At 48.1% G+C, this 16232-nt stretch overlaps 1 protein-coding gene across 2 annotated transcripts in view; it reads right to left on the bottom strand.

The window, feature by feature from the left end:
- Positions 1 to 10752, bottom strand: part of SFXN4 (sideroflexin 4) — a 77854-nt gene extending 67102 nt beyond the window's left edge. Inside the window, exon 1 of one of the 2 annotated variants that reach the window (XM_040437887.1) lies at positions 10714 to 10752. In XM_040437887.1, the coding sequence (XP_040293821.1) occupies positions 10714 to 10749 (36 nt within the window). In that variant the 5' untranslated portion in view covers positions 10750 to 10752. Of the gene's footprint in view, positions 1 to 4421; positions 4543 to 10713 lie in introns of those variants that run through there. The other variant, XM_040437886.1, reaches the window with a different exon arrangement.
- Between the last annotated feature and the right edge of the window lie 5480 nt (positions 10753 to 16232).

The raw sequence follows: 16232 nt of genomic DNA, 5'->3' as shown, positions 1-16232 counted from the left end.
AATAGTGGATGTGATGGTTTCCATCCTGAACTTCCTGTATAAGATGGATCTGTTTAGAGGTTTTAGGTTTAAGATGGTTCGAAGGGATTGGTCTGGTTTCTTTACTAGGAAGAGGTTGGAGTAGAAACCTCTCCTTTGTTCTAGTTGCGGGACCCTCTGAATTACCCCTAGATCTAAGAGGTCTCGGACGCCCTGCCATATTTTTGGAAGCTCTGTTTTGTTTTGGGTTGAGATGCAGAATCTTCTTGGGGGGATTGATGTGAATTCGATCTTGTAGCCTTGAGAGACTACGTTTAGAACCCAGGGATTTGAGGTGATCTGTTCCCAAGATGGTAAAAACCCCTTCAGTCTCCCCCCTACTCTGGCGTCATTGCTGCTTATTTTGTCTGTTTTGGGGATTGAGAATGAAGCCTCTCCCTCTTCCCCCTTTGGGATAGCTCCATCTGCCAGTTTTTCCTTTCCCCCTGTAGGATCTCTGCTGGGGCTGAAACTGACGAAAGGGCTTCTTTCTAGACTCCTTGTCCTCCGGAAATCCCTTCTTATCCGCCGCTCCCTCTAGAATTTTATCTAGAGTGGGACCAAAGACAAACTCCCCAGAAAATGGGATAGAACAGAGTTTGGCTTTGGATGCTTTGTCCCCTGACCATGCTTTCATCCATAATGCTCGCCTGGCTGCGTTAGAGAGAGCAGCGTCTTTGGCTGAGAAACGGATGGATTCCGCAGAGGCATCCGCTAAGAATGCTGTGGCGGATCGAAGGAGTGGAATAGACTCCCTGATTTCTTCTCTTGGTGTCTATTTTTTAGGTGTTCGTCCAATTCCCCCAGCCATATATACATAGCCCTGGCTACTGAAGTTGCTGCAATGTTTGCTTTTACCCCAAACATTGCTGATTCCCAGGATCTTTTTAGGAGCCCGTCTGCTTTTCTGTCCATTGGATCACCCAATTGGGAGGAATCCTCAAAAGGAAGGGCGGTTTTCTTTACAACCTTAGCCACCTGTATGTCGACTTTGGGGGTCTGATTATATATTTTGCATTCTGCTGGGTCAAAGCAGAGTCGGTTCCTGAACTCCTTGGGGACACCTAATCTCTTCTCAGGATCTGACCACTCCTCCATTATCATTTCCCGTATGTTCTCGTTTATGGGGAAGACAATGGAAGTCTTGGATCTAAGGCCGCCAAACATTTCATCCTGGACGGTCCGGGGTCTAGGGGTATCCTCGATTCCCATTGTGGACCTGACTGCTCTGAGTAAATCCTCCATCTCGTCTGTGGAGAAAAAATATTTTTTGTCTTCCTCCAAAATTTCCCCCTCTGACAAGGGGTCCTCAGCAGGAATCTGTCTGGATGTGACGGAAGTTTCCTCTACATCCTCGCCCTCAGATGAGGAGACGACCGACAGTTTGCGCTTCTTGGGAGGGTTGGGGACACTAGCGGGAACAGACATAGTGGCCAAAGAAGATCTGATTTCGTCCGTAATAAAAGTTTTCATTTCGGACAGAATATCTGGTTGCTCTTCCTTCCATATTTCGGCAGTACAAGGCTTGCACAGCCTCTTTTTGTAATTTTCAGGTAACCTTCTTGAGCATGCACAGCACTTTGAGAGCTTTGCTTTAGTTTTAGATTCTTTGCTGCCCTGGAGGAAGCAACCCGATATACCGTATTTAGAATTGGAACTGAAAGTAAAATTCAAAATACAATTTCCCCCCAGAGTGGACTCACGGTACTGATGGCCGAAGGGTCAGAGCCTTCCTGGCGAGGAGTAGGTGCTTCAGACATCGCGGTGCAGCAGTCAAAGGCTGACAACCGCGCTTCTTTTTTAAATTCTTGTCCCGGCGTCATCAAGCAGCGCCCTGACTGACAGCGTGAGCCTGCACCGCACCAGCTTGTAAAAAAGGTACGTGCGCCGCCCGGCCCGCCCTTAATGCGCTCCATGCGCCGCACCACTCCTCCTGCCGGTCACCTGAGAGGAAGGACGCCGCGCGCGAGGCGCTTTGTGAAGCCGGCACCCCCGACTATTACCCAGGAGAGGGAAGGAAGTCTGAGGTAGGGAAGGACCGCAGGTCAGCATAAGCTAAGACGAGGGTCCCTGCTGATCCAAGCTGGCCAGCCTTAGCCCCTGCCGTGGGAGGCCAGCAGGAGATTCCTGTAAGAGAATAAAGCTGCTACCCTCCTGGAAGGAGGGCTCTCTCTACATGTTGGCCCCTGTAGGGGCAGGAAAGCACTGAGGTGGAGGGGTGGGGGGAATTTAAACTCTCCATGTGTTCCTGCCCCTACAGAGGTCAAGGGTCAATCTCAATGTGGGCCGTCATGGTGGATGAAATGGAAAAAATATATGAATAAAAGGGGTGGGAGGGCGACTTTCTCACTGCAGCTTACACTCATACAGCACAGTGTCTTAGAGTGAGCTGTTTAAAAGGACACGCCCCCGATCCAGTAAAGGCCACTGTTAAGGGGGCAGGCCCCTGTGGAGGTCACTGTCAAGTGGGTGGTATGCTGTGAAAGTCACTGTTAAAGGGGAAGGCTGCTGTAAAGGTCAAAGTTAAGGGGGTGGGCTGCTGTGGAGGTCCAATTTTAAGGGAGAGGTCACTGTTTTAGGGGCGAGGTGCTGTAGATGTCAAATATACCCGAGTGAAGCCGCGTCCTTCAGCTAGTCTAATATATTTCTCACTAGGAACGCATACACTCAAAGCACGATGAGAAGAATTTTAAGTGTAGACTTTGTTAAGGAGTCCCCAATCGTGGAAGGCGGTGTTATTTTAACTAACTATCATCTGTTGAAGTGACAGGGAAGAGACATGTCTGTGAGAGTACAAGGTCCATTATATTCTTATCGGTACTAGGGATCAACCGATTATCGGAAGTACCGATATTATCTGCCGACATTCAGGATTTTGTACATCGGCATCTACCCTTGCCCATATACAGAGAAGGCCTCATGCACACGCCGTTTTGGCGGCTCAGATGCAGACCCATTCACTTCAATGGGGCCGCAAAAGATACGGACAGCACTGCGTGTGCTGTCCGCATCCGTGGCTTTGTTCCACGGCCCTGCAAAAAAATATATAACAGGTCCTATTCTTGTCCGCGCTTTGCGGACAAGAATAGGCATTTATATTGCCAGCACCTGTTCAGCAAATTGCGGAAAGCAACACAGGCGGCTTCCGTTTTTTTTTTTGCGGACCGCAAAAGCGGCACACCCGTGTGCATGAGGCCTAATGCGTATAAGAGCGAATAATAATGAGCGCTTCCATTATGGAAGCGCGCACTAGTATGCATCGGGTGTCGGGGGCGGGGAAGAAGCGCAGCAAGCGCTTCCGATACTCACCCTTCCTGGTCTTCTTTGATGGGGCCCGCGCTGCGCTGTCCTGACCCCGTACAGCGTCAGGACGTAGTGCGCACACTGACCATATGCTGCACGCTGTCAGTGCAGCGTGGACCGGAGAACACAGTGGAGCACAACACCAGATATGAAAATGAGGAGCTGCGGCGCAGGAGAGGCGAGGAGTTTTTTTATTTTATTCATCTGAGGTCTAATAGGGGTTAATAAAGTCAGCGAGGAGGAAGAGATGGTGTGGAAATTGGCATTTGGCACTAGTATATTATAAATGGACTACTAACAAAGCTTCATTTATAAATTACCATACATTTATAATACACTAGTGCCAAACGCAAATTTCCACGACCTCAGTGACTACCAATATAATATATAACATGAGATAATATAATCGGTATCAGTTATCGGCTATCGGCCTGAAAGTTCAGAGTATTGGTTAAAAAAATTTAACATTTTATCGGTCGATCCCTAATTGGTACCATAAATTTGATAGTTGGGAGATGTCTAAACTGGTAGCCTAATGTCTAAGCTTTAATTGGTATGTGTGGCACAGTTATCCTAAATCAGAGCAAAAGGGATTGCCATATGTTACGTGTATGGAATGTAAGATGAAGTCAGACCTGGACATTTAACCCTTACTAATAATGATGCTAGTAGCTTATGCAATAATGCCACCTAGGTATGAATGAAACCCCAATCCAGTAAACACTGCGTCTCCAACCGCAACTATTGAAACACCAATAAGAGAAGAACGCAGTGCTGCATAAATGTAAAAAAATAATAATAATATATATATATTTTTTATTATCTTTATTCACCCAAATATATAAAAACTGTAGGTGGCAATAACATACACAAATACATAAAATACACCGTCAGCAGTAATATGAAGTCTAAGGAGTCACATTGCTGCTTGAAAGTTTAGACTTTAACCAAAGATAAATAAGTAAACCTATAACCGACCAGTGATCAAACCCCCGACGCACATTTCACATCACGCTTGTTCAAGGGGATAGTGCGCTAATGAGCTGCCCATATATTTATATACTGGTGCTCCACTTCATTCACAACAGGTGAACACTTACATAACAGGAATTTAAAATATGTCCGCCCCATATGCTCCGGCGTGCGTTCCACCCTGGAACGCACGTTGTCACCTCCGGTTTGTGAGAGAGTACAGCCAGATCCATCTTTGTTCAATAATTCAGAAATAATGATACTACGCCCCCCCCCCCCCCTTTCTCCCAGTTATTAAATGCGCCAGTATAGGGATTAGGTCCGAATAAGCCTGTTGATATATAAATATGTCTTGGAACGCATGCCGGATATCGGGTACCAGGCTCTGTCCGCATTTAGACAGCTGACCAACTCCCAGGAGGTCACCTGACCGGAAACACACGTGCGTTCCAACATAAGGTGATCCATATCTAGCCCAGTCCTTGGAGGGCAAAGCAACTGGTTGCCTGATATCGGACAATTAATTTAATACACCTCGATCTTCGTAAATAAATAAAAATATATAAATATAAAGTGATGAATAAAATGAATGCCACACAGTGAATAAAGTGCAAAGTAACGTGAAAACAAACTCATGCAAATAAGAACCAAATTCATGAAACGTGATAAAATATACATGCCTATAATAATCCATTATGTGAAAATATACAATATAATCATTTTTATATAAATATCCCCTGTAGATAAAAAAATAGTGAAGAATGCATCGTAGACAAATGTATATCGGAACTATTATTAAATTGAATAATACTATCCCTCTATTATTAGATCAATAGTAATTAAAAAACGTGAGTGTATATATATATATATACTTTAAAACCAGCCTCAAGGACAGATTAACTGGTCAGGTGTGCAATGACTCCAAGGAGATCGCCACGCCTTGGAGGCTGGTTTTAAAGTCAGTATAAAACTGAGTCTGCTTGTATAGAACCTACCAGTAGCCATTTGGCTCCAGGAGAAGTATATGGTGGGCTCAGCGTGCATGTTGGTATTTGCATCCCTGGATCCGATGAAAGCTGTAATGGCACCGGACGGGGTTACAAGCAAAGTGTACTTGGCTTGCATGCTGACCTGCATTCCCTGGATTTTATGTGGCTGTCATGGCCCATGAACAGGTAGGAACAAGAGTTAGGGACCACTCATGAGACAGCCTTGACGCGGTGAGTGGCTTACTATGCTTTGGCCAAAATATAAACCAATGTCTCATCCAGCATGGAGGGCAGAGTGCTGGATGTAGTGTGCGATCACATTTATATATATATAACTTGAAAAAGATAGGACTGCACTCCAGATAAAGTGAAAAATCAGTGGAGCTTTATTCACCCATAACTTTGGCAACTTTGCGACGTTTCGGCTCACAAGAGCCTTTTTTTTTTTTTTTGTTAATATCAATTATGTTATCACTTTTGTTATATTAATTGTTCTCTCAAATGTCCATTCAAACCGGGGATGAATTAAAAGAGGTGATAACTCTTACCATCTCGTTCTGTTCTTTGGTAGGCGATGTTGTAAAAGTATCCCTCTTCGAGTTCTTAGCCCTTTGATACATCTCTGAGAAGAGGTTATCTGAGGGATACACTTTTACAACATCGCCTACAAAAGAAAAAGAACAGAACAAGATGGTAAGATTCATCCCCGGTTTGACCGGAAGGACGGATCCGGCCCTAATACATTCCTATGGAAAAAATGCAGAATCCGGCATTCAGGCAAGTCTTCAGTTTTTTTGGGCCGGAGATAAAACGGTAGCATGCTGCGGTATTATCTCCGTCCTGAACAGTCAAAAAGACTGAACTGAAGACGTCCTGATGTATCCTGAGCGATCGCTCTCCATTCAGAATGCATTAGGATAAAACTGATCAGTTCTTTTCCGACATTGATCCCCTAGAACGGAACTCAGCGCCGGAAAAAGAAAAACACAAGTGTGAAAGTAGCCTTAGGAAGGCTGTGTCTAACTGAGAAGGGGGGGGGGGGGGACTCTAGGAAAAAATAAAATCCCAATGATCAGAACTGACTTCCCTTAGACTCCGTATAACTATTATGTGTAGTATTGATTGAATTAATTGGCCTGATATTTAGCAACTCCATACTTTAGTGCAGATGTATAATATTAAAAGTGCTACATCAATATTATCACTATTCAGTAAAGATTCATATTACTGAATAAAGGCTCTAAGGGCTCTTTCACACTTGCGTTCTTGTCTTCCGGCATAGAGTTCCGTCGTCGGGGCTCTATGCCGGAAGAATCCTGATCAGGATTATCCTAATGCATTCTGAATGGAGAGTAATCCGTTCAGGATGCATCAGGATGTCTTCAGTTCCGTACCGAACGTTTGTTGGCCGGAGAAAATACCGCAGCATGCTGCGCTTTTTGCTCCGGCCAAAAATCCGGAACACTTGCCGCAAGGCCGGATCCGGAATTAATGCCCATTGGAAGGCATTGATCCGGATCCGGCCTTAAGCTAAACGTCGTTTCGGCGCATTGCCGGAGCCGACATTTAGCTTTTTCAGAGTGGTTACCATGGCTGCCGGGACGCTAAAGTCCTGACAGCCATGGTAAGTGTAGCGGGGAGCGGGGGAGCAGTGTACTTACCGTCCGTGCGGCTCCCCGGGCGCTCAGAGTGACGTCAGGGCGCCCCAAGCGCATGGATCACGTGATCGCATGGATCACGTGATCGCATGGATCACGTCATCCATGCGCATGGGGCGCTCTGACGTCATTCTGGAGCGCCCCGGGAGCCGCACGGACTGTAAGTATACCGCTCCCCCGCTCCCCGCTCCTACTATGGGCAACCAGGACTTTAATAGCGTCCTGGGTGCCATAGTAACACTGAAAGCATTTGGAAGACGGTTTCCGTCTTCAAATGCTTTCAGTACACTTGCGTTTTTCCGGATCCGGAGTGTAATTCCGGCAAGTGGAGTACACGCCGGATCCGGACAACGCAAGTGTGAAAGAGGCCTAATATTGATAATCGGAGAAACTCTCAGATTGTAATATTCAGATTCCATAGTCAATATCAGGCCTGATAATTTATAAGTTGTGTCGCAATACTACCAGATATATCAGATTGGTCATAGATTGAGCAGAGCAAGGGTTCGTATCTACCCTAATCACTATCAAGTTACTGGGCCAGATTTATCATGACTCTGACAGCTCACTCCACTTTTACATATGGCTAAAGTCAGTTTTAGCCAAGTCAGATTTATGATCGGCCCTTTAAGACTGTAATAAATGTGGTTTGACGGTAGCAGTTTATCCGTCAGTAAGCAGCTTTACAAAAGTCGCACATCTTTAAGAAAAAGTCGCGTGTTCTATTAAAAAGTCTCATAAGATAAGCATGGTCCTCACTGGAGTGAAAATGCGCATTTTTTTGCGACTTTTTAAATAGTCCCAATAGTAAATCTGTCTAGAGATTAATTTACATAAGAAAACACGCCCACTTTCAGAAAACTGGCGAGCATAGTGCAGAGCGCAAATTTGTGCGCAGTTTTAGCGTTTGCGCATTTTTTTGCGACTTTTTCACTCCATTATTCTGACTTGAGCTAATGATAAATCTGGCCCATTGGGTATCACCGCGTCCGTAACAATTGGGTCTATAAATATCACATGATCCACGCCCCTTAGTCAGATGAACGCTGTAAAAAACGAAAAATAAGAAATCTGCCAGAACGGCCATTTTTTGGTCGCCTCGCAGTGTAATAGAGCGTTTCGAAATCCCATGTACTGAGGATAGCACCAATAAAACCGTCACCTAAACTTATGTTTTACAAAATGGGGTCACTTTTTGGGAGTTTCTACTGTGGGGGGCATCAGGGGGGCTTTAAATGTAACAAGTCGTCTAAAAATAACGGCGGCGACTCCTCTGTAAACTGCAGATTCAGGGTCACAGATATTGAGGGTCGTTTGGCTGTTAACCCTTGATGTCTTGGATAAAAATAGATAATCGGCACAAAAAAATTGTAAATGTCACCTCCGTTTTCCTTTACTTCTTGTGAAACACTTTAAGGGTTAACAAAGTTTGTAAGATCTGTCTTGAAAACCTTGAGAGGGCAGCTTCTACAATGGGGTCATTTATGGGGGGGCTGCTACTATGCAAGTTCCACAAAGTGACTTCAGAACTGAGCTGCTCCTTAAAGTGTAATGTGTAGGGGGCAACCCCCCCCCCCAACTGGTTACCCCCCTCTGTACCCTTACTGCAGTGTAACGCATCCTATTTGTATCTGTGTAATGTGGGGGGGGGGGGGGACTTCTAGGCCATGCATGCTCCTCTGGAATTCTGGGAGGGAAGGGGCAGCGATACTGACCTTTTTTTTTTTTATATACTTTAATTACTAAAATTGAACATTTCTATTTGAAAAATAGCTGTGACGTGGCCCGTTCTGAGTCTCCAGGTTACATAGCGGGCAGTGCGAGCGGGGCCCCACCGTTAGGGTCCAGTCACACATTGCGCTGTCCGCATCTGCATTTCCAGTTTGCGGCTCTTGAAAATAGCGGACAAGAACAAGCAAGTCTATGGGGGGCGACGGCCGGGTGTACCGCGGATCCGCAATACACTACAGATGTGTGAACGGACCCTTATGTGGAGAATAAGGGTACACAGGGGGGTAACCAGTCGGGGGGTGTCCCTGCACAGTCTGAAAGTGGCAGCACTGATTGGATAGAGCAAGTCTGGTTACACCCCTCTGTACCCTTCCTGAAGGCTAATAGCAATTCAGTCGTAACTTAATAATAAAGGAACGGCAGAACAGAGGCTCCAGAATTGGAATTACAGGGGGGGGGGAAGGGGGCGCATGAGCGGCGAGCGAGACTCTAAAAGCAGAGACATTAATATTTTGAAAATTGCTAATTTTTCAAAATTTAAATCAGCTTAGTTTTTTTTAATAAATAAAAGGTGAAGATATGACGAGAGGAAAACCGTCTTACAACAGCCCGGGGGGGAAGGGGTTAATAATGCAACTTCTCTCGCTGAGAGGGGGGGGGGGGCACTCTTATAGACCGACAGACTCCTCCCCCCCCCCTCCACGCGGGACCCACTCTTATATACCGACACCCCCCCGCCCCCTCCACGCGGGCACCACTCTTATATACCGACACCCCCCCCCCCCCCCTCCACGCGGGGCCCCACTCTTATAGACCGAACCCCGCCCACCCCACACTCTTATAGACCGACACCCCTCCACGCGGGACCCCACTCTTATAGACCGACACCCTCCACTGCGGGACCCCACTCTTATAGACTCGAACCCCGCCCCCCCCCCGCACACTCTTATAGATCGAACCCACCCCCCCCCCTCTTATAGACCGAACCCCCCCCTCTTATAGACCGAACCCCCCCCCCCCCCAAACACACTCTTCTAGGACCGAACCCCCCCCCCCCAAACACACTCTTATAGACCGAACCCCCCCCCCCCCCAAACACACTCTTATAGACCGAACCCCCCCCCCCAAACACACTCTTATAGACCGAACCCCCCCCCCAAACACACTCTTATAGACCGAACCCCCCCCCCCTCTTATAGACCGAACCCCCCCCCCCACTCTTATAGACCGAACCCCCCCCCCACTCTTATAGACCGAACCCCCACCCCACTCTTATAGACCGAACCCCCACCCCACTCTTATAGACCGAACCCCCCCCCCTCTTATAGACCGAACCCCCCCCCCCCCACTCTTATAGACCGACCCCCCCCCCCCTCTTATAGACCGAACCCCCCCCCCACTCTTATAGACCGAACCCCCCCCCCACTCTTATAGACCGAACCCCCCCCCTCTTATAGACCGAACCCCCCCCCCCCACTCTTATAGACCGAACCCCCCCCCCCCCACTCTTATAGACCGAACCCCCCCCCCCCACTCTTATAGACCGAACCCCCCCCCCCCACTCTTATAGACCGAACCCCCCCCCCCCACACTCTTATAGACCGAACCCCCCCCCCCCACACTCTTATAGACCGAACCCCCCCCCCCACCCCCACTCTAATAGCCGCCCTATACTGGCAGTCCTGGCCCCGGGGGTCATGTGACTTCTGCAGACCCGCTGATAGCGCTTAACATTGTTAAAAGTAACTTTTTTTTCTAGTGAAACCAGGGGTACAGTGCCGGAGTAACGGGGGGGCGGTATACCGCCGGTGGGAGGATACAGTGCCGGTATACCGCCGGGAGGAGGGGAGGTACAGTGCCGGAGTAACGGGGGCCGGTATACCGCCGGGAGGAGGATACAGTGCCGGTATACCGCCGGGAGGAGGGGAGGTACAGTGCCGGAGTAACGGGGGCGGTATACCGCCGGTGAGAGGGGTACAGTGCCGGTATACCGCCGGGAGGAGGGGGAGGTACAGTGCCGGTATCCCGCCGGTTTCACTCACCTGAGAGTCCGCAGCGGCCGGCCAGGACGCAGCCATGATGCGTGCACCCGCTCTAAGTTTTCCCCCAAGAAACGAAGCCTAAAAGAAACGTCCCGTTCGGCATCTAAAGGTCACAGGTGATGACGTCACATCACATGCCAATATCACGTGGCTGCTGTGATGTCACAGAGAAGGGTAGAGGGGATGTGGTGACGGCTACTATATGGGGCAAGGACCTACTGACGTCACAACATCACGTGGATTGGAAACGGCAGAATTGCGCGCTTTGTGAAGATTTTATCACGTGGATCACGGAGCTCGCGAGCGTCAGCAGCGCAGGAGAAGACGCCGGACCCTTGGGCGACTTTCACACTGGCGTCTTGGCTTTCCGTTTGTAAGATCCGTTCAGGGCTCAGCGTCCAAAACGGATCAGTTTTGCCCTAATGCGTTCTGAATGGAAAAGGATCCGCTCAGAATACATCAGTTTGCCTCCGATCCGTCTCTATTCCGCTCTGGAGGCGGCCCGCCGCGGATCCGTCCTGACACACAATGTACGTCAATGAGGACGGATCAGTTTTGGCCGATGTTACAGATAATACAAACGGATCCGCTGCAAACGCGAATGTAAAAGTAGCTTAATACTGAGAAGAGAGGATGCTGCAGGTTATTGTAGAGGAGAGGATGCTGCAGGTTATTGTAGAGGAGAGGATGCTGCAGGTTATTGTAGAGGAGAGGATGCTGCAGGTTATTGTAGAGGAGAGGATGCTGCAGGTTATTGTAGAGGAGATGATGCTGCAGGTTATTGTAGAGGAGAGGATGCTGCAGGATATTGTAGAGAAGAGGATGCTGCAGGTTATTGTAGAGAGGAGAGGATGCTGCAGGTTATTATAGAGGAGAGGATGCTGCAGGTTATTGTAGAGGAGAGGATGCTGCAGGTTATTGTAGAGAGGAGAGGATGCTGCAGGTTATTGTAGAGAGGAGAGGATGCTGCAGGTTATTGTAGAGGAGAGGATGCTGCAGGTTATTGTAGAGAGGAGAGGATGCTGCAGGTTATTGTAGAGAGGAGAGGATGCTGCAGGATATTGTAGAGGAGAGGATGCTGCAGGTTATTGTAGAGAGGAGAGGATGCTGCAGGTTATTGTAGAGGAGAGGATGCTGCAGGTTATTGTAGAGGAGAGGATGCTGCAGGTTATTGTAGAGGAGAGGATGCTGCAGGTTATTGTAGAGGAGAGGATGCTGCAGGTTATTGTAGAGGAGAGGATGCTGCAGGTTATTGTAGAGGAGATGATGCTGCAGGTTATTGTAGAGGAGAGGATGCTGCAGGTTATTGTAGAGGAGAGGATGCTGCAGGTTATTGTAGAGGAGAGGATGCTGCAGGTTATTGTAGAGGAGAGGATGCTGCAGGTTATTGTAGAGGAGAGGATGCTGCAGGTTATTGTAGAGGAGATGATGCTGCAGGTTATTGTAGAGAGGAGAGGATGCTGCAGGATATTGTAGAGGAGAGGATGCTGCAGGTTATTGTAGAGGAGATGATGCTGCAGGTTATTGTAGAGAGGAGAGGATGCTGCAGGTTATTGTAGAGGAGATGATGCTGCAGGTTATTGTAGAGAGGAGAGGACGCTGCAGGTTATTGTAGAGGAGAGGATGCTGCAGGTTATTGTAGAGGAGAGGATGCTGCAGGTTATTGTAGAGAGGAGAGGATGCTGCAGGTTATTGTAGAGGAGAGGATGCTGCAGGTTATTGTAGAGAGGAGAGGATGCTGCAGGTTATTGTAGAGGAGAGGATGCTGCAGGTTATTGTAGAGAGGAGAGGATGCTGCAGGTTATTGTAGAGGAGAGGATGCTGCAGGTTATTGTAGAGAGGAGAGGATGCTGCAGGTTATTGTAGAGAGGAGAGGATGCTGCAGGATATTGTAGAGGAGAGGATGCTGCAGGTTATTGTAGAGAGGAGAGGATGCTGCAGGTTATTGTAGAGGAGAGGATGCTGCAGGTTATTGTAGAGAGGAGAGGATGCTGCAGGTTATTGTAGAGGAGAGGATGCTGCAGGTTATTGTAGAGGAGAGGATGCTGCAGGTTATTGTAGAGGAGAGGACGCTGCAGGTTATTGTAGAGGAGAGGATGCTGCAGGTTATTGTAGAGAGGAGAGGATGCTGCAGGTTATTGTAGAGGAGAGGACGCTGCAGGTTATTGTAGAGGAGAGGATGCTGCAGGTTATTGTAGAGAGGAGAGGATGCTGCAGGATATTGTAGAGGAGAGGATGCTGCAGGATATTGTAGAGGAGAGGATGCTGCAGGTTATTGTAGAGGAGAGGATGCTGCAGGTTATTGTAGAGAGGAGAGGATGCTGCAGGTTATTGTAGAGGAGAGGATGCTGCAGGTTATTGTAGAGAGGAGAGGATGCTGCAGGATATTGTAGAGGAGAGGATGCTGCAGGTTATTGTAGAGGAGAGGATGCTGCAGGTTATTGTAGAGGAGAGGATGCTGCAGGTTATTGTAGAGAGGAGAGGATGCTGCAGGTTATTGTAGAGGAGAGGATGCTGCAGGTTATTGTAGAGGAGAGGACGCTGCAGGTTATTGTAGAGAGGAGAGGATGCTGCAGGTTATTGTAGAGGAGAGGATGCTGCAGGTTATTGTAGAGGAGAGGATGCTGCAGGTTATTGTAGAGAGGAGAGGACGCTGCAGGTTATTGTAGAGAGGAGAGGATGCTGCAGGTTATTGTAGAGGAGAGGATGCTGCAGGTTATTGTAGAGGAGAGGATGCTGCAGGTTATTGTAGAGGAGAGGATGCTGCAGGTTATTGTAGAGGAGAGGATGCTGCAGGTTATTATAGAGGAGAGGATGCTGCAGGTTATTGTAGAGGAGAGGATGCTGCAGGATATTGTAGAGGAGAGGATGCTGCAGGTTATTGTAGAGGAGAGGATGCTGCAGGTTATTGTAGAGGAGAGGATGCTGCAGGTTATTGTAGAGGAGAGGATGCTGCAGGTTATTGTAGAGGAGAGGATGCTGCAGGTTATTGTAGAGGGGAGGATGCTGCAGGTTATTGTAGAGGGGAGGATGCTGCAGGTTATTGTAGAGAGGAGAGGATGCTGCAGGTTATTGTAGAGGAGAGGATGCTGCAGGTTATTGTAGAGAGGAGAGGATGCTGCAGGTTATTGTAGAGAGGAGAGGATGCTGCAGGTTATTGTAGAGAGGAGAGGATGCTGCAGGTTATTGTAGAGGAGAGGATGCTGCAGGTTATTGTAGAGAGGAGAGGATGCTGCAGGTTATTGTAGAGGAGAGGACGCTGCAGGTTATTGTAGAGGAGAGGATGCTGCAGGATATTGTAGAGGAGAGGATGCTGCAGGTTATTGTAGAGAGGAGAGGATGCTGCAGGTTATTGTAGAGGAGAGGATGCTGCAGGTTATTGTAGAGGAGAGGGATGCTGCAGGTTATTGTAGAGGAGAGGACGCTGCAGGATATTGTAGAGGAGAGGATGCTGCAGGTTATTGTAGAGGGAGAGGACGCTGCAGGTTATTGTAGAGAGAGAGGATGCTGCAGGTTATTGAGAGGAGAGGATGCTGCAGGTTATTGTAGAGGAGAGGATGCTGCAGGTTATTGTAGAGGAGAGGATGCTGCAGGTTATTGTAGAGGAGAGGATGCTGCAGGTTATTGTAGAGGAGAGGATGCTGCAGGTTATTATAGAGGAGAGGATGCTGCAGGTTATTGTAGAGGAGAGGATGCTGCAGGTTATTGTAGAGGAGAGGATGCTGCAGGTTATTGTAGAGGAGAGGACGCTGCAGGTTATTGTAGAGGAGAGGATGCTGCAGGTTATTGTAGAGGAGAGGATGCTGCAGGATATTGTAGAGGAGAGGATGCTGCAGGTTATTGTAGAGGAGAGGATGCTGCAGGTTATTGTAGAGAGGAGAGGATGCTGCAGGTTATTGTAGAGGAGAGGATGCTGCAGGTTATTGTAGAGGAGAGGATGCTGCAGGTTATTGTAGAGGAGAGGATGCTGCAGGTTATTGTAGAGGGGGAGGATGCTGCAGGTTATTGAGAGGAGAGGATGCTGCAGGTTATGTAGAGAGGAGAGGAAGCTGCAAGGTTATTGTAGAGGAGAGGATTGCTGCAGTTATTGTAGAGAGAGATGCTGCAGGTTATTGTAGAGGAGAGATCTGCAAGGATATTGTAGAGGAGAGATGCTGCAGTTATGTGTAGAGAGGAGAGGATGCTGCAGGTTATTGTAGAGGAGAGGATGCTGCAGGTTATTGTAGAGGAGAGGATGCTGCAGGTTATTGTAGAGGAGAGGATCTGCAGGTTATTGTAGAGGAGAGGATGCTGCAGGTTATTGTAGAGATGAGAGGATGCTGCAGGATATTGTAGAGGAGAGGATGCTGCAGGTTATTGTAGAGGAGAGGATGCTGCAGTTATTGTAGAGGGGAGAGGGTTGCTGCAGGTTATTGTAGAGGAGAGGATGCTGCAGGTTATTGTAGAGGAGAGGACGCTGCAGGATATTGTAGAGGAGAGGATGCTGCAGGTTATTGTAGAGAGGAGAGGATGCTGCAGGATATTGTAGAGGAGAGGATGCTGCAGGTAATTGTAGAGGAGAGGATGCTGCAGGTTATTGTAGAAGGAGAGGATGCTGCAGGTTATTGTAGAGGAGAGGATGCTGCAGGTTATTGTAGAGAGGAGAGGATGCTGCAGGTTATTGTAGAGGAGAAGATGCTGCAGGATATTGTAGAGAGGGAGGATGCTGCAGGATATTGTAGAGGAGAGGACGCTGCTGCAGTATTGTAGAGAGGAGAGGATGCTGCAGGTTATTGTAGAGGGAGAGGATGCTGCAGGATATTGGAGAGGAGAGGATGCTGCAGGTTATTGTAGAGAGAGGATGCTGCAGGTTATTGTAGAGAGGAGAGGATGCTGCAGGTTATTGTAGAGGAGAGGATGCTGCAGGTTATTGTAGAGAGGAGAGGATGCTGCAGGTTATTGTAGAGGAGAAGATGCTGCAGGATATTGTAGAGAGGAGAGGATGCTGCAGGATATTATAGAGGAGAGGATGCTGCAGGATATTGTAGAGGAGAGGATGCTGCAGGTTATTGTAGAGGAGAGGATGCTGCAGGATATTGTAGAGGAGAGGACGCTGCAGGTTATTGTAGAGAGGAGAGGATGCTGCAGGTTATTATAGAGGAGAGGATGCTGCAGGTTATTGTAGAGGAGAGGATGCTGCAGGTTATTGTAGAGAGGAGAGGATGCTGCAGGATAATGTAGAGAGGAGAGGATGCTGCAGGATATATGTAGAGGAGAGGATGCTGCAGGTTATTGTAGAGGAGAGGATGCTGCAGGTTATTGTAGAGGAGAGGATGCTGCAGGTTATTGTAGAGGAGAGGATGCTGCAGGTTATTGTAGAGGAGAGGAGCTGCAGGTTATTGTAGAGAGGAGAGGATGCTGCAGGATATTGTAGAGGAGAGGATGCTGCAGGTTATTGTAGAGGAGAGGACGCTGCAGGTTATTGTAGAGAGGAGAGGATGCTGCAGGATATTGTAGAGGAGAGGATGCTGCAGGATATT

The sequence above is a fragment of the Bufo bufo genome, chromosome 6 (assembly GCF_905171765.1).
Source record: "Bufo bufo chromosome 6, aBufBuf1.1, whole genome shotgun sequence".
Lineage (NCBI taxonomy): Eukaryota > Metazoa > Chordata > Amphibia > Anura > Bufonidae > Bufo > Bufo bufo.
Note: the sequence above shows the minus strand (reverse complement) of the source record. Positions and strands in the feature narration are given on the sequence as shown.